The following is an 18,026-nucleotide window of genomic DNA, read 5'->3' as shown; positions in this document are numbered from 1 at the left end:
CATCAGGAAAAGGAGGGATGGAATGGCAAAGGACAAACCTCCACAAGCAGCTCAGAGGTGGGAGGTTGTGTGACTGCCCCCCCTTTTGCTTGGGCTGGTGAATAAAAAAGGAACACATACCTACAGGGTTCTCAAGAAATCATCTCTCACAGTCATTGCATTCATAAAGAAGTGAAAGAAAACAGCACCTTCCTTCCTTTTCCTTGACTTTTTAAATTTTAGTGGTATTTTTTCATAATTTAAAATCTTTTCTTTTGAGAGCCTCTTTCAAGACCATGTGAGAAAGCTATTGATGTCTTCAACCTCTTACTTTACATGAGTATCTATTTGCATTATTTATTGTCTCTGACAAACAGCATAAAGTAGTCAACCTTATGTTCAGGGACTGAAATTTCACTCCCAACAAGGTGAACTGTGGTAGAGCATCTATTCATGCTGAATGTTTAATGTGATTGCAGGAGTCCTTGGATAATGTGGCAGGTGAAGTGTTGCACCACTTAAATTAAGAAGTTTAATGAGATCGTTTAACAGTGAATGTCATGTCAGTGCTTACCTGGCCACAGAGCTTGTATAAAGAATAAACATAATGAAACATTTGAACTATTTATAATTTACAGTAAATCGCTGAGCCTCAATCACCAAAGGGATCACCAAATATAATTGCCAGCTAATGCTTGGTCTTCAATAAAGGTCAAGTAAAATTATTAGCCGAAGCCTGGGGAGTGCTTCAGAATAGTAAGAAAATAAAGTGTCTTCTTGATGGAGCCAGGAATGCAGATACAACTGCATTTTCCATTGTGGGCAATCAGGTATAACAAAGGAACTTAAACCCAGTGAAACTGCTTCTGTTTTGCTGCTTGACATTAATTTAGGATGAAGTTGCATAGCCCTGCCTTCCATAAAATCCTGTGTTCTGAAGACTCAGGTAAATAAGACACGTTCAATAGAAGTTTTGGTCTGGCACTTGAATGAAATGTCTATCACAATACAAATAGCACCTGAGGTTCTACACTCTGCAGGGAGGAGATGGGATGATCTGACTGGGCCTGGTGCTTTAAACAGGTGCCAATATGGAGATTATCTTTGCCAATCAGAATAACACTCGGAAATTAAGAAAAGTGAGCTGGCAAATCGCTGTTGACTGACCTGAGCTCGCTTCGTGGTGTTGCCCTCTGTTGGTCGAGGTAACATTGGCTGATACAAAACCAAAGTGATGACTTCTCAATGAGGCCCCTGGGCCAGAGAATATTTGCCAAGAGTGAAGAGGTGGGAGTGCAGGGAAGAGGTCTTCAGGTTTTCATTCTTTTGGTAGGTGAAAATAATTACAACCAACAGATTTTAGAAAGAAGTTCAACCTTTGGAAAAAATGCTTCAGCACTTTTTCAAGTTTTTTTTCAGGTGCTAGAACTACCTGGGAGATCATTTCCTTGTTTCTGCCACTGGCTCAGTTTCATCCCTTGCAAAGCATGGGTGACCACCACTCTATAGAAACTACATCAGGGATGATTTCTGTTCTGTCAGATTTACCGTGACCTGCCCCGATGTCACCTGTGATAAATGACACAACCTCTGGAGCAGGTGACTGGGAGAAAAAAGTGAGAGAATACAGTTTGCATGGAGTGGGTACACCAGACTGGAGCTATCCAGCTGCTCTTGCAAAACATCTCAGCTTTTGCAGGCTTGAAATGCAATATTGGAAATATAGGAAAATCTCTTCTTAGAACTGAAACAAAGCACTTATATTCCACATACAGCACTCTAGCTTTGTGAGAAATGTCTGAGACCCAGTTGTGCCCTCTTGGTGGCTGTGAACTTAGAAATCCCAAAGCCAGCAGGGCTCATGAGAGCTGTGTCATGGCAAACAAGGCAAAGCCATTGGCTCAGAAGGCAGTTCCACTTTCTCACTTCTCATCATTTTGACTTGACTTAATTTAACACCTCTGTGTCTCACTGAGATTCAGACTTCAGAGCTGTCCTCTACAAATATCTCCTTCCTGGCACTACATAAATTGGTGCTGGACATGAAATCCTGGCTAAAGGATACTGACTTTCCAGGGCTGAATTTGAGCTTACACCCCATGCGAAGTGTTGCAGCACTGATCTGAAGGCCTTGCCACTAGAATAATGTACCAGGCACGAGGCAAATAGTACAGTGTCCTCTAAAGGGCCCTTTGGAATGCTGTCCTGGGCTGCAGCACTGCTCAGTCGCCTCCCTGCATCGAGATGGGAGTGCAGCACAGGTCGCTGTTGCACTACAACATCTGTTCAGATGCTGGCGCCTGAGGTTTTTATCTCAGGATTGTCACTGACACTGTATGTGGTTTTGTTTGCTCGGAATATCTTTATCTGGCAAGCCAGATGTCAATCCACTCTTAATGCTTCACAGGGAATCTTTTTTCCTGTCCAAAAGGAACTTTATCAGTGTTCTTCTTCAATCTGCATTCTCTGAGAATTTCAGATTTGCTTCTATCTTTAATCCCTCAAATAACCTTTTCTCCTTTCCTCACTTTGCTAGCACATTTGCTTGAGATTTATATATATTTTGAATGTTATCTTTTTGATCTGCTGTTCCATTTCTCTGTTTTGCTGTTAAATTATCAATGGTTGGCAAAGCAGTGGTTTGTGGGTTTTTTTGGTCCCAAATGGGTGGGGTGAAATGTGGAAATTATTGTGGCTTTAAAATTTTATTTACATCTGATGTTAACATAATGTTTTCTTCAAGCTGGCAAATGTTAGTGATGGGAGGCCCACCCTTTCTCTGTGCAGCCACAGCAGCCGAGGTTACTCCCTCTGCCCTCCCCTCCTGGATTTAAGGATTTAAAGCAGCTTTTGCTTTGGGGAACTGTGACATCTGCAGCTCATAGTAACTCTTCGGATATTTAGTACTTCTGAGATGTGCTCCATAGCCTCAGTCTAGCAGCAGAAATAAATGCACCCCAAACTGGAACTGGTTTGTCTATCCAGGCATCTTTACAGTGCCTGGAGAACAAAGATGCATCAATAAGAGACAGTTCTAGAATAGGATTTTTACTCAAAGTACCCTTGTACTTGGCAGCATCTTACCCTGTTGATTACAGTGCTAAACATGGAGCCCTTTATCTCTTCCTCTGAGAACTGAGACATCTGAGCCAGTGCCTGGACCCCTGGGGGAGCTGCCTGGCAGACGAAAGCCCCAGATGCCAAACCTGCAGTTTGAAGGGCGCTGCAGCCTCTGAGCCCACGTTGGGCTGCCTGGCTGGTGTCCCCTTCTCTTCTGGTTTGGCACTGGGGCTGCTCACAGGGAGGTCCTCAAGCAAAGAGCCAAAGGGTTTTCATCTGTTTGCCATTTGCTTTCTGGATGTAATTTATTTTTTACTTATTTATGGCTGAGAAAAATGTCTGTCTCCTAAAAGAGAGTTAAATGTGAGTCTTGCCTGGATTCATTCAGCATTCAGCCTGATCTGTACACAGTAAGAGCACAAACGTTGTGATAACCATCATTTCCCAGGCTACAGTTGCATCTTCTGTCTTCGGGATGCTACAGCAATGCCTGCAACAGTATTTTTGTGAGGCGATGAGGTGGGGCAGAGGAAGGCACTGAGCAGCAGGAGGGATCTCACCAGCTCCGTAGTTCTCCTTCACAGCTCCAGGGATATTTACCAAACCTGTTCTTCACTTACAGCTTGTCTTTGCAGACAAATGTTGTGGGGTGACCGAGTCAAGAAAAGAGTCCTTTGTGCAGAATGGCTCTTGTACCTTAAATCCATGGTTAGCAGTGTTCCCCACTAGCTGCCCCACACTGGCAAACCCTGCCCATGGTGTTCAGCTGCTCACTGCGCTCCTGGGCAGGGAGCTCCAGTGGGGTTTGAGCTCTGGTGGGATGTTGATCGTCAGGGAATTCCCAGGTGGGACTTTCTCTCTTGTGTGCTCTCCCACAACTTTGCTCCGAGAGACTTTTACTGTGGATTAAGTGTGAGGTGGGTAACAAAAGCTGCAGAGAAACAGGTCCTTGTGATGCTTACCTGAATTTGTGAGCAGAAACGTTAATGTCTCTTCAACTCACTTGTGTTTTGTCTTTTTTTTTTTTCCCCAGAAAGTTCAGTGAAATCATTGTCAATTCCAAAAGCTAAAAGTGCCTGAAAGAGGGAAACTTTCCTATTATGGCATTGCATTTTAAACCTGCTCTTCCTTCGTGGTCTCGCTGAATACTCTCAGGAAATTAAAAACCTGCTCAAATTGACATTAAGACACTCTTCTGTTTAGATTTCAGGATGCCACTTACAATAAAACAGCTGCAAAATAATATCTGGTGGCAGTTCAAAGTGAAGATAACACAACGTGCTATTATACCTTTCCCAAGACACTCTTAAATAGTTGAGAACCAAAAGGCCATTAAAGGGTGAGCCAAAATGTTGTTCTGATTCAGTCCTTTAGTGGTGATATTGAAGTAGGAAGGAGAAGGAGAGATGAATAGATAAATTCTTCTCCTTGAAACTGTAAGAGTTGAATGGTATTTGAGGTTGAAGCTTTTTCAGCTCTCACAGCTCTGTAGACCAAATGCAGGATCTGTGAGCGTGTCCAGTGCTGCAGAGCTTGGGTGGTTCACAGGAGAGTAGGGCACCTCTGTGTGTGGTGTTCCTCATCTTCAGGGATGGGCTGCAGAATGTGTCTCTCTTGCTAAAGCTTCTTCTCATTTTTCTTTGTCGTCCTGACTAGTACTAAGTGGTCAAAACTTTGTGCCTTGAGATACTGTGGAAGCTTTGACCTGGTAGTGCAGAAATTGCAGACCTGCATTCTGCTGTGCAGTCCCAGCTAGAATCAGGGACTAGTTGGCTTTTACAGTTGCACCTTATTGCAGTTGAGTACTCTTCTGCTCGTCCTGCCCAGCACTACCAGAGCATTTGTGTGATACCTCTGAATCTCTCTGTATAAACAGCAGTGCTGAAAGCCCCTGACTGGCCCATCTGTAGTTCCAGGCTGATGGCAGGGGACGAGGCCCTAAATGGTTCATCGTAGCACATTCCACTCTGCTGCACGCAGTTTAATTATATCCATCACTCAGCATTACTTGATGAACCAGCTGTAGGCACGAGCATCCCTAGGCTTTCATCAGGATAATTGCACTCTTTGCCGCATTAGGAACTGGTTCGGGGCCAAGTCTTTTCCAAATTCAGAGTCAGTCTTGGTTTAAAAGTTTGCTGCCCCAAAGTCACTTCTAGCAGGTCATCTTGCAACAATGCATTCTTGGGGCAGCTGAAGGCTAAAAGGTCTATAAATCCTAATTGGTTATTTGTGTCACCTTCTGGCTTTAACTGGGGCAGCCCCAGATGTTTTAGCAGCGGCTCAGATCATTGTATTCTGCTGATGGGATGCATGGTGCCAGTCAGGTGCAAGGCAGCTTCCAGATGATCTCCACGGCAAGGGCTTGCAGGGACCGTGGCTCTGCTTGCTCTGAGGGTCAGTGTCATTGCTGAACCCCTGTGCAGCTGCTGTTGTGTAGGCACTGGAGCTGTTCCCGTGGGGCTCAAGTCGTGTTGCAGTGGCAGCTGCAGAGCTACAGCTGAAGGCTAAAACACCCTGATCTTTCTTCTCTGTGGGAAACTGGTACATGTGGTGTGTCAAGAGATACCAGTGCTGGGTATCATCACAAAGTGCCTGCAGAATCATTTGTGAGCCATTGCAGCCCAGGAGGGGAGAGGCAGCTGGGACATGGCTCCAGGTCACAGCCTGTCCACTTGGCAGTGCCAGGGGATCACTGGTGGCAGACTGCCTAACTTAAGTTCACATGCCTTTTCTAGAGTCTTTTCTTGAGCTGAAGTGAACCACTGGTTCTCTTCTGATGGAATAAGACTGTGTTGGTTGCAGCTCTGTTGAGCACAGCAGTGAGCAGGAACATCAGCCTCCCACCCTCCCAGCTGTTTTCTCAGCAGCCCAGTTACATCAGTTAGTGGATCTGTACATTCCTCTTGCAGACACCCTCCCTGCATGTGCCTCATATCCCAGCTCTGCATTCTTCACTGACTTGCTCCAAAAACAGTCCCAACCAAGAGTAGGACAAGTCATCAGCTGGCACAAATTGTCAAAATAAGATCACTGCTCAACCCAAATAAAGGTAACAAAATGTGACCTTCTGTTGTTAAAACCAATTAAGTTTCCTTCCATCAACTCTCAGTTCATTATCCCTTTCACCCCCCAGGCCCTGTTCTTCCATCTTTTCAGGCTTGGTGCAGAATTAATGTTAAATCCCATTAGCCTGACCCCGTTTTCCCTGTTTTCCCTTCTGGTCCTTTGAATTGATGCACTCCGACAGGTTGATTCAGCAGCTCAGGGATCAAAGGGAGTGGCAGGTCCAGGAGGAGCTTCAGGAAAGGCCTGGTTTGTAACAATTCACTTCACTTTTAATGGAGTTTGTGAAAGTGCCTCAGCAGCGGGGTCTCAGCAGGTGGGTGAGGAGCCCTGGGCTGCATCCCTGGCACAGAGAGCACCACAGGGACCTTGTGCCAGGGGAGTCCCAGCCCTGCTCCCTTGGGATCACTCCAGGAGACTGAAGCTGCTCGCTGGATGAGTGTATATTCCCTCTGGCCTTTTCCTTAGCAAGTGTGAGATGGGGAGAGCAGTTACCCAGCTCCGTCTTTCCCTCTGCACCACAAGAGCCAGCTGCTCTCAGGGCTGACACCTGAGGACACCGCAGGGTCTCTGCTGTGACAGGACAGCAGGACTGCACCCCCAGACTGACAGACTCCACCAGGCACAGCTCTGCCATGATCAGCCGGGTGAAGGAGGTTTCTTTCTTCCCACTTTCTTGCAAGAAAACGAGCATTTTTGATTATAATTGCTCAACAACTATCAAATCATTTTTCAACAGTTAGCAAATCATTTCTCTTACTGACTTGTACAAATAAAATTTCCGATGCATGTGGGAATGTATGAATTGGATGAAGTGAATGGTTGCTTTAAATATGAGCTCATATTTGATTTTAATTTCTTCTCTTTTTGCGCAAAACTCTTGATAATTTAATTTTAGACATGGTGAAGAAAACTGCTGAACATAAACTATGCCATGTAAAATATACATGGTATAAACAAACAAAAAGATCCTATTCAGCCCAATATCTAGATTTTTTTCTTTTTATGCAAAGTCTCACTAATTTGAGTAATGAACTTGATCATTTCTGCAGCTCACTCCACTTGCTTATTTAATCAGTGATTATTGTTTTCATCAAAATGGGATGTATCGTGTAGGCAGATGAGGTTCTACATGAATATGCAGCAGCAGACAAACACTGGAAAAACACAAAGCAGTGAGCATCATTCTGTACTAAATAAAATCCCAGTGCTTTTATGAAGCTAAAATTATATCATGTTTAGTTTTAATAATTAAATATCCTTGGGTATTAGCAGCTGGTTATTCAAATATTTCAGTACTCTTCTTTTCAGATACTTTTCAGCAGATATTAAGTGGACTCAGATGTTTTTGTGAGATAGGATAATCCTGTCTGTCTTAACTCTTTGTAGTGCTGCATCCTCACAAGTGATATGCTGGCATCCACAGGACCATGGCCCATCAAGAGGCCGTGGTAGTTAGATGTGGGAGTTTTCTGTGTTGATCCCTGCACTGAGGCAGTGGTTAGAAACGGAATGGTTTGTTGTTATAATAACAGGTAAAGGCAACTTCATGAAAAGTAAATTATCTTGGCAAATACTTTTCACCAGCTTTAGAAGTCATGCAGTAACTGGCAGCAATTACCTTTGCTGACACAATGGATGTGCCTTACAGAAAGAAATGGTTGCTCAGGAATTTTTCCTATGGAGAATTACCTGCCATGAGACAAGGCAAGGAAAGACAGAGCAGTTCTCAGGCTGAGAGGAAGACAGTGCTGATTCTCATCTATTAACATGCTGTCACACATGGAACAACACATTTTCACAGCCTCTAAACTGGGAAACACCACAAAGCCTTTGTTATGATTTCCTGTAGCCTATTCCAGGAGCACAGAGCTGGCTTTATGCTCTGGCTTACACAAGCATGAACTGAGTGCACTGCACTGATGTTGGAGCATTACAGATATGAAAACAGAGTAAAGTCCTTTGCATAGTGCTTTATCAGTAGGAAAGAGGATAGAAAAAAGGGTTTTTTCATTGATTAAAGGACTTGCAAGAGGGAGCTTGACTCACTATTGAAGGTACTAAAAATATTTGAAGGAAGAAAATGTGGTTAATTTGTGTACTGAGTTCTTCAAAGATGCACTTTGGGCAGAAAGTGCATTTACCAATGTTTCTGTCACTCCATAGGTTTTTTTCTAGTGAGAGAAAGCTCTTATTGTCATAAAAGTTTTTAAATAGAAATATGCTGAAAAGAGAGATTTTTTTTTTTTTTTTTTTTTTCCTTACAGGATTAAAACTAAGTAAATAACCTCATTAAATTTAGACATTCTGGGAATGAATCCTCTTTAGACGTGTCTCAGTGTAAATAGCAGTGTGGCTTGAAGCTGTGTAGGTAACCTCTTCAGGTGCACTGCTGCTTCCTGCTCACTGTCTGTCAAAATGATCATTTACGTCAAGGCTCAGCTTCCTTATTGATGGAAATGAAAAATGTGATAGACCTTTGACAGTGTGATATTAAAGCAGCCTTCCTGTGCCAAATTGTCAGCAGATAGTGTGTGTTCATTAGCTCCACACTCTGCATTCAATCAGTCCTTACACTCTTAATAGAAAAAGGTTAAAAATATTCACATTTGGACTTGTTGATGTCATCCACCTAACTGGTGCATTTTTACCATGAAAATCACAATTCTTTCCATTTATCCTAAGCACAGCTACCTTGGAAAGTTGCTGACTCAAGTGTTAGTGGCAGCTTTTCGTGGAAGGTCAGCTAAAGTGACTAAGAGGAACATTGGCCTCATTGTGCTTTGTGTGAGCCCCTCTGCCTGCGTGTGAGGAGTTTCCCAGGAGTTCTTCCTGGTGTGGGCAGGCTCACCTGCTCCTGCCTGTGCTGCTGCTTCTCCTCCATTGTATCACCAATTTGGGGAGAATTCAGCCTGAACCAGAGCGGTGCCTGTTGTTGGCTTGTCTTCTGGGAGCCTGCCAGGTGCATGGAGAGCAAATATGGACAGGAACCATCACTGATGGTGCTGCTCAGGGGAGGGCAGAGCTGAGCTGGTGCTGCCAGGGATCCTGGCACGGCTCCAGAGCAGCACCTGTGCCCCTCCACGGACCCTCCACGGACCGGAGGGAGACGCCTTCCGCTCTAATGCTGGGGGATGTTGCAAAAGAGATTCCAAACACACCTATGGCTCATCCTTTACCAGCCTGTTAACGCCAGCAGGGCTGGGAATATTTAACCAATGATCCTACCAGGGAACAACAATTAAAACAGAAGATTGTATGTTAGGCTATTTTTTTTAAAAATTGTTTTAGATTTTTGTTGGTGGGATCAAAGGCCAAAAACAGTTTGGAAACAAACTGTGAATGTGCCAGAGATGAACAGGCTATAATATAATATATAATATATAATATGCAATATATAATATATAATATGCAATATATAATGTATAATATATAATATATAATATATAATATGCAATATGCAATATACAATATATAATATATAATAATATGCAATATATTATATATAATATATAATATGCAATATATAATATATCATATGACTGCACAAACTGCCTGAGCTCCAGGCAGGCATGCTGAAGAGGGGACCAGGCAGATGTGGCAGCTCTCTCTCTTGAACAGCTCTCACAAGGCCCTTGCACAGAAACTTCTGCTGTGAACGTGACCTGCACTGATGCCAGGAGGAAATCTGCTCGCCAAGGCTGGCACCTTGGGTCAGCAGAGTGGCACTGGGGGACGTGGTTTGGTGATGGGCTTGGCAGTGCTGGACTCGATGATCTTAAGGGTCTTTTTCAAATGAAGCATTCCTGTGATTCTGTGTTTGGAGCTGACATAATGCTGAGTAATCACTGTTTCTGTGAATCTCTGGGTTACTTATCGAAACATGCTAACATTTTAGATCAGAGTGTAGTTGAAGAGTCTAAACCCCACATTGCTGTATTTTTTCTGCAGTAATCTGCAATATTTTAATTTCCAAAGATGAATAATGCGAATGCCAGCAAGGCTTGATAAACAGTTTTTGCCAGCACTGATAAAAATGAGCATTTTTTTCATACATGCAGTTCAACTAAACTGACATCTCTTGTGAATGTGGTGGGAGAGGAATTTTGCTTTACTATAGTATATACCTTTAACAAGTTTTCTAGCCCTTATCGAACTTAGACACACGTCTCTGCCTTTACTTAAAAATATTTATTTGAAATAGGCACTTATAGGTCTTTCTAGTAAAGGCTGTCAGGCACTCAGGTTCTGGGCTAGCAAGATGAAAAAAATAAATAATGGCAGTAATGTGCTGATGATTCATAAACTTAAATAGAAAAATAAATAGAAAATTGTTTAACAAATCAGGGTGAAACATTTCCTTCCTTTCTAGCAAAATACCACTGAGCTGCATGCATCAATACCAGCTTATTTAGGGAATAAGTCATCCTGCACGTAGCTGATTTTCTTTGATTATTTTCATGTGTACCAGGTCTTGTGCGGTTGCACATTTGGAAGGTGCTTCAGAAGCTTTTGTTATTCAAGTATTTTTCAGTGCATTTTTTGTTGTTAAGCATACAAATAATCTAGACTTAGCAATTGCATACAATTAAATTTATGAAAGGAAAACGACCTTAATGCATTTCATAGTTTTACTCTAAAATACAGTAACTTGCAAATTATAGTGGCTTTAAAATCAGAGAAAAAGGGCTGCATATGACATGGTATTAAAAGGTAGTGTTTTCCTTATTTACTTTTTACTGCAGCAGCAGGGATACTGAGAAAATGTCATTGTCACAGACAAATGAATTCCTAGGATCAATTCAAAGGTACTCCTGGGACTGAGGGGATTGTTAAAAAATGTTTTGTAGACACCAGTGAGTTAAATCTCAAAACAGTGGTGAGTTGGTGACATATCTGTGGTAGAGGTGGAAAATCTGAGTTCTAACTGGATTGGCCTCCTGGGAAAAGTCTCCTTAATAAATGTACTTGTGCACCCAAGAGATGGAAGATGAGGTGAAGGACAGCTCTCAGCTCTTCACCTCGTGTGTAATCGTTGCACATTCTGCTTCTGAACACGTGGACATGGGGACCCTTACCCATAAAGTAATCTGTGACAGTCCAGTGTGAAAATTGCATTGTTTTGGGAGAGCTCCAAGTGTGCTATAGTTCAGCACATGCTGTTCAGTGCTTCACCAGATCAGAGACACAGTGATTGCACCATTGTATGGTGTGTTTGATAAGACCCTGGAGATGAGATTTTAAGTGCTGATGTTGAAATTGTGCTATAAAATAATTGGAAATTGAGTAATTTACTTTTTTCCCAGTGAATATTTATTTTAAAGACAGTCAAAAAGCAACAAGTTGCAAAGTTTTAATGAGTGCATGCAGTGAGAATTTTATTATCATAAAAGCTGTAGGGTTTATTAGCTGATATAGGGCTGGAGTTTGTCATTAGCTAAAGGCCTTTCAGGGTTTCATGGGATATAGCTGCAAAACATTCCAAACAAATGAATATTCTATTTTAAAAGAATAATGAGACATTGAGGGTTTTTATAGACTCCAAAGTTTGCTAAACCAATATCTCTAATTAGATGGAGAAACTCTCTATAGATGCTTTGCATCAACGGCAGTACACACAGCAAATGTTTTAAGTATTTACATATCAAATACTGCTGGCAGCGTTTTGGCAGCAGTCCAGAGCTGTAGATAGTTTTAATCACATTTGTTCATTAATCCTTGGTGGAATTCTCTTATAAGGTCTCTTTAGGATTTTCATTTAAGCGTGTGCTGCTGCTTCTCAGCAGTGGGCTTATTTATTTATTTTATAAATGCTATCTGAAGCCTTGAATTTATAGAAAATAGGTTGTGGAGTGGCTCAGGAAGCAGACGATGGAGTATATTCTATTTTCTCTCAGTAGATCTCCTTTGTACCCAGGCATTTATGTACTCTCACTGGGAGGAGGTTTATTCAGCAGTGTGACATCTAAAAAAGACTTCCACTCTTTTTTGACTGTGCTAGTTCTTTTCTTTTCCATAGGAAACCGACAGTGGTTGAATGGGAAGCAGTAATTGAAAGTACAGCAAAGGGGGCTGTATTGCTAATAGAACGTCTGGAGCATCACACAGCCCTGGCAAAGCTGCACTGAGAGTAGCTGCATCCCTTGTGATGCCTGATCAGTGCCTGCAGCTCCAAATGCAGGAGGCTGACACTTTGAAACACACAGGTGTGGATTCCCAGCCCAGATGGCAGCGCTGGTGCTGGAGCACAACTCTCATCTCCCGAGCACTGCAGCGAGCTCAGCTGCTGAGGCAATAGTTTCCTTCCATTATCTTGTTCCTCCCTTAAACCTGACTTGAAAGACAAAACAAACCATTTAAGACAACACTGTTGTAAAAGCAGAGGTATTAACTGTCACCCAGAGCCTTCCTCATGCAGTTGGCCTCTGAAATTATATCTGTTGTTCTCATTTTTATGGTACATTTTATGAACAACTGTTGTTACAGGAATCAGCTTTGCTGAGAGAGGCCTGCCGTGCTAATCTCTGTTCTGTGATGGATAGCAAAGGCTAAATACAGCCTTCCCCTTTCTTTGCATTTTTAGATGGCAGACTTGTTTGGGGTTTTCTTCTTACTACAGCCTGGGTCAGGCTCCTCTGAGCCTCCCCTTGCAGTAAATTGCCTTTGGAGAGGCAGGAGGACTTGAGAGCATCAATGAGGGTCAGGCTGCCTATCCAAGGTCTGAAAGCTGAACCTTGCAAGGTTTTTTCCTGTATTCTCCTCATGCTGCATTTGCGTGGTTGATCATCTTGCTGGTAGTGTTCCAGAAGGAGGTTTTGTAGCGTTTTGCTTTTTTCTGTTGAATTCATCTGTTGCATCCTTTTGTAAGGCTACGTGCTGTGCCCACATGTGTGCCAGCTGGCCTGGTGGAAGGGCCAGAGCAGGTCAGGGTCCCTTTCTGGGGTGGGAAGATGCCACAAGTGCTGCTGTGTCCCAGCAGACACGGGAGTGCAGCTTCCAGAGTGCACTGGGTGCTGTGCAGGTGTGTGCCGGACCTGGCAACAGCCCTTCCCTGGCTCCTGGGCTGCTCTCCTTCCTCCCCAGCTCCTCTGTGCCCCGCAGTGATGCAGAACCTGGGGAGCCAGTCTGAGCACAGGCACTCCTTACGTGGAGGGAGAGGGATAGCCCCGGGCTGGGGATAACCAGGGAAGGAACTCTCCTGCCACGGGGGCTTGGTAGTGATGGCATGTCCTGATATTCTGGGTTAATGACTCTGAAATTAATAACTTACTGAAATCAGTGAGTTTAAGCATCATTATAAGAATTTATTGAAAAGAAGATAGCAGAATTTAAGGCTCTCAGTTCTTCCACTTCCAGGCTCTTGTGCGCACATCTGCATGTTTAACCATGTTTAGCCACATTAACCATTAATATCATGCTTCACTCTGAATAGATGAGTTTTGCCCCATAATTCTGGTTCTCTTTTCTGAAGTCTTTCCCTTCTCTGTAAGCGACCTTGTAGAAACAGTTTCTTGGCAAAGAGCTGCTGGGGTTGCTGTAGGTCTGGGTTCTGTGGGGCTGAGCCTTCACACAGTCACAGGAGTCCTGGGAAAGGAAACTGTGGGGATGAGTCAGGCGGGTATGGGTGGAAATACCAAAGCTTTGGGCACTGGGAGAACTTGTAAGAGTTTTAACTTTTCTCTTCTGGCTGTATGTTTGCCTTCATCATCCTTGCTTCAGAGCTTTCATTGCTGCTTCAAGCCACATTGGCCTCCTTGCCCTATTCTCCCAAACCCTTTTGCCTCTGTGTTTCTTTTTGTGCCTGTTCAGCTGCTCTTGTGATCCTTGCCTGCCTCTCCAGCACTCCACAGCAAGCAGAACTGCTGCCACTGCTGCTCACCACAGGCAGGGCTGATCCCCTCCTTGCACTCACTCCTCCTGTGCAGCAGCCAGCAGGCTTGTCATTAGATAGCCCTAAGTTAATCAAGATAAATAATTAATAAACTCAGAGCAGTTCTCTTTCCTTCATCTGATTCTTACCCAGAATCAAACCATCTTGTTTCCATACCTGTGTGCTGCCAAAAGCTTCTGAACTTTTGATCCAACTTAGCCAAATTGTTACTCAATTGTATAGGTTTTGACATTCTAATAATCCCATTGAAATGTCTGCTATTCCATACATCCTTGAAATTGCCCAGGAGTTAAAGTACCTTGCTGAATCAAGAACATTTTTATTAGCCATCACTATCTTCCAGAAGTAACAATCTCTTGTTTTCCTTTTCTCATATTCTCCAAAGACTTTCCTAATCTATTTTCACAGCTGCAGACTGAGGGCATCTCTGCTCTTTGCTTGGATTAGTCACCAGGGTTGGAGGGTTTGCTTAAAACCAGCAAGAGCAGCACTGCCCTTTGTTCTGGGCAGTGTCTGGCCGTGGTTGTGTGCAGGGGTTCTTGTGCTGCTTTCTGCATAGCCCTCCAGCGTGCTCAGACAGTGCAAACACAAAGTCAGTGTTTCTCTTTCAGTTTTTCATTTCAGTCCCCAGTGTACAGGCCATATTCTGAAGTTACTGCCATGCTCAGCATGTGTGTGTGCTTACTGAGTGCCTGGTTTGCCTGCTCACACCCTGGGACTCCTCAGTCCCAGGCCAGGGGCTGCTCATGAGGAAACACTGGTAGCAGACTTTGCTTTGCTTTGGCAATACCTTCTGAATTTACTTCTGCATGTAGGACTCCCCTTTTTCTCTTCCTTAGACCTGTAACTCTAATCTTGACCCTAACCCCAAGCAGAGCCCCAGCCCAGGGGCTCAGCCACGTCCCCAGTTGAGCAGTGCCGTGGGTTGAGTCACTTCTGCAGCCTCTGGAGCCCCACTGCCTGCCCAGCCGAGTGCTGCCATCCTTGAGCCCAGCCCTACGGGGGCTTGGCTGAGTTTTGCTGGGTGGCATCTCAGCAGGTGGGCACAGTGCTCTGCCCCCACCACCCCTGCCCACCCTTGCTGCAGGAGGGGAGCTGCAGGACCTGACCGAGGTGACCTCGGCAAAGGTCTGGGGGAGAGGGGCACCCCCGTCCCAGCTGGCAGAGCTGCCCTTGCTGAACACCAGATCTGCAGCAGTGAACTCCAATGTGCTTTGTTTCCCATCACTCTTCTTCACTTGTCGCCTTCCCGTGGCAGCCCTCCCACATGCACAGGCTTTCTCCACACTCAGAGTTCACTGGAGGATCAGTTCTGCATTTCTCCCTGTGCTGCACACCTGAAAATGCCCATTTTCTCCCAGCCTCTCTACACTCACACCACCCTCCCTCCCTGCTAATGATACAGGTAACCAGCTGACTAATCCTTCTCCCTGGTGCCTTGCCCTCCAAGTGAGTTTAATAGCAAAAGGAAATAGAAGTGGGAGCTGTGTGGATGCATCCATCAGGCCCAGCCTCAGGCACCAACTGCAGAAGGGCTTTTTCCTCCATCTGTATTCGTGCTGAGTTACACGCTGGGGAAACTGGTAGGAATGTGATATGTAATATCAGTGTATTTTTAATCAGTAGCATGAACTACCCTCCCTCTCCCCATGACTTGATTTCCTTCTTAGGAAGGCTCTGTTGCACTTGTTACTTTTCTGTTTCACCATGATAGTTAGTAAAAGATTTTGTGCCAAATTTATGCTCAGTGAATTATCCCTGAAATTTGTGGAGCTACGGCAGAATTTAATTTGGCAGTGTGAGTTGCTCTTGCTCCCAGTGATATCTTCAGCTGAAAATTTCAGCTTTCTATTGCCTTACTTAGAGAAAAAATGGGCCCATGTCTCCAGTCTTTGTCCAAAGGAGTGCCAGAGGCATTGGAAATAGCTGGTGCCAGAGGCACTGCCGTGGCAGAGACTCCACTGCTGCTCTGTGTGAAGTGTGGCAGCAATCTGTGCCAGAGGCATTTAGGAAATCCACCCCTGAAGGCAAAGTTTTCTGAAAGGTGAGGAGGATTTTAACAAATGCATTAACATACGGCATGTTCAATACCTTTGATTTTCTTCTTAATATCTTCTGGTGGAATAAGTCAGAGGTGATGTGCAGCATCCTCATGATGTTGGGGCCAGAAGGAACACTTTAAATGAAAGCTTAATAGAAATTCAGTGTGCTGCCATGCTGAGCATGGAATTGGTTGACTGCATAAATCTAAATGTCAATTAACCAGAAAGTTTTACCAAATGGAACTATGATGTTTTAGTTCCATGTTGTCAACACATGAAAAGAAGCACATTAATTGAGAAGGAGTAAAACTCTGTATGAGTTCTTTAAAACAAACAATTAAAAATATTCGAAGTAGGATCAAGATAACAGCAATGTTTTCAAGAAGAGGGAAAATGTCAATTATTGATTACTTTGAGAACTAAGCATTATTTGGACATTTATAAGAATTATCTAAAATCTGAGAAGCAATGAGAAGTTTGTGTGGCAGCCCCAATACCCAATACACTTGGTAGAGTACTGCTGAATAGCAAAATACAGGTTGGTGAGCAATCTAGAAATGGTGATGTTTTATTGAGTGGTGTGGATTGTTACTTTGGTTGATTTGCTTTCTATCCTGTAAGGAAATTAAAGCTCAAGCACTTCCAAACTTGATTATATTTCTAAAGATCATCTTTGCATGCCAGCTTTTGCCTAGAAACTCACTTGAAGACGTCAGCCATTGAAACCATTTCATGTGGAAGCATTGCTAAGTAAATTCACTAAATGCCTATTCATCCCAGTAAGATGGAGAGTCACTGGAGCAGCAAATGTGAAAATCTGCACAGCTTACTATACAGAAAGCAGTTTCTGAGTTTGCCAAATTGAGATGCAGAGTCTGACCCTGGGAGGTATTGCGGCTCACATGAGGGAGTAAAGGAAGAGGGTCTCAGGGCCTGGTCTGTCAGGATGGTTGATTGACAGATAATTCATTTGGTCTGGATAAAATCAGTGAGTTTATGAAAATGGTTTACTTGGCTGATAACATTTCCAGGTTGCAGCCTGACCCCAGAAGTTAAACACATTTTGTACAGTTAAACACATTCAGGTTTAACTTGGTTTTCTGTGGCTTATAATAATGGAATGTTTTCAAAATACAGTACTATTGACAGCTCTTTTATCTTGAGTTTTTGTGCCATCAACTTCATTACAGACCATTGCTTAAATGGGCGTTGTATCCATAAGGTTGTGGGTTTGAATGCTATTCAGGAAATTAGGATCTTTTTAATGTGATTTATTCCGTTTTCCTAAATATGCTGACCTAGATAAATAGAGGACATTTTTGCTCCATTGTTAAAGAAATAACACACCACAAAAGCTGTCAAGCGTAAATACATTCTTGGACATGTCAGCTGAAATGCTGAAAATGCTGGTGTCAGATTGCCTGTCATACTAATTGGAATTAACCTTCTAAATTCCTTTGTTCCTATTAATTATATTGCCTTTTTGACATCAGAATTCTCTTGCTTTATGCATTCCAACCTTGGCCTCTTCTCTATTACACAATGAAAACAAATAAAATGCCAATAGATACTGAACCAAATTCCCTAGGAAATGTCTGGCAAAGTGTGTAAAATGGGACTATCAGTGCAGTCATCTTGCAGCTGGATTTTCATACTTAACAGGTGTTGAGCTGTATTACTTCATACATACTCTGTTATAGTGCTTAAAATACCTGCCAAGGGTTGATAAGAAATTTGTTAAGGTGTGTTAAAAAAAAAGCTGTGCTTCCTTCCAAGTATGCTTTCCTGAGCAGAGGGAGTCATTGAAGTCCAGCAGCAGGATGGGAGGTTTTTTGGAGCCACCTCCTTCAGAAGCTGAGAATGGTCCCCAAATGAGAACAATAAGTATGTCAATTGCTCTAGACACAGTGGTTTTCACAGTGTGATTTGTGCACCTTTTGTTCTTTCTCTTGCAGGACAAACGATCAGCTCGTGGCATTCCTGTCCAG

At 43.4% G+C, this 18,026-nt stretch overlaps 1 protein-coding gene across 1 annotated transcript in view; it reads left to right on the top strand.

Annotated features, from left to right (window-relative positions):
* The window catches only part of XYLT1 (xylosyltransferase 1), a 97,053-nt gene that overhangs the window by 45,027 nt on the left and 34,000 nt on the right, over positions 1-18,026 (top strand). Inside the window, exon 5 of the mRNA XM_017734311.1 lies at positions 17,994-18,018. Within this exon, the coding sequence (XP_017589800.1) occupies positions 17,994-18,018 (25 nt within the window). The remainder of the gene's footprint in view (positions 1-17,993; positions 18,019-18,026) is intronic.

Source organism: Corvus brachyrhynchos, unplaced genomic scaffold (genome assembly GCF_000691975.1).
Source record: "Corvus brachyrhynchos isolate BGI_N302 unplaced genomic scaffold, ASM69197v1 scaffold5, whole genome shotgun sequence".
Lineage (NCBI taxonomy): Eukaryota > Metazoa > Chordata > Aves > Passeriformes > Corvidae > Corvus > Corvus brachyrhynchos.
This window is presented reverse-complemented; position numbering and strand designations above follow the sequence as displayed.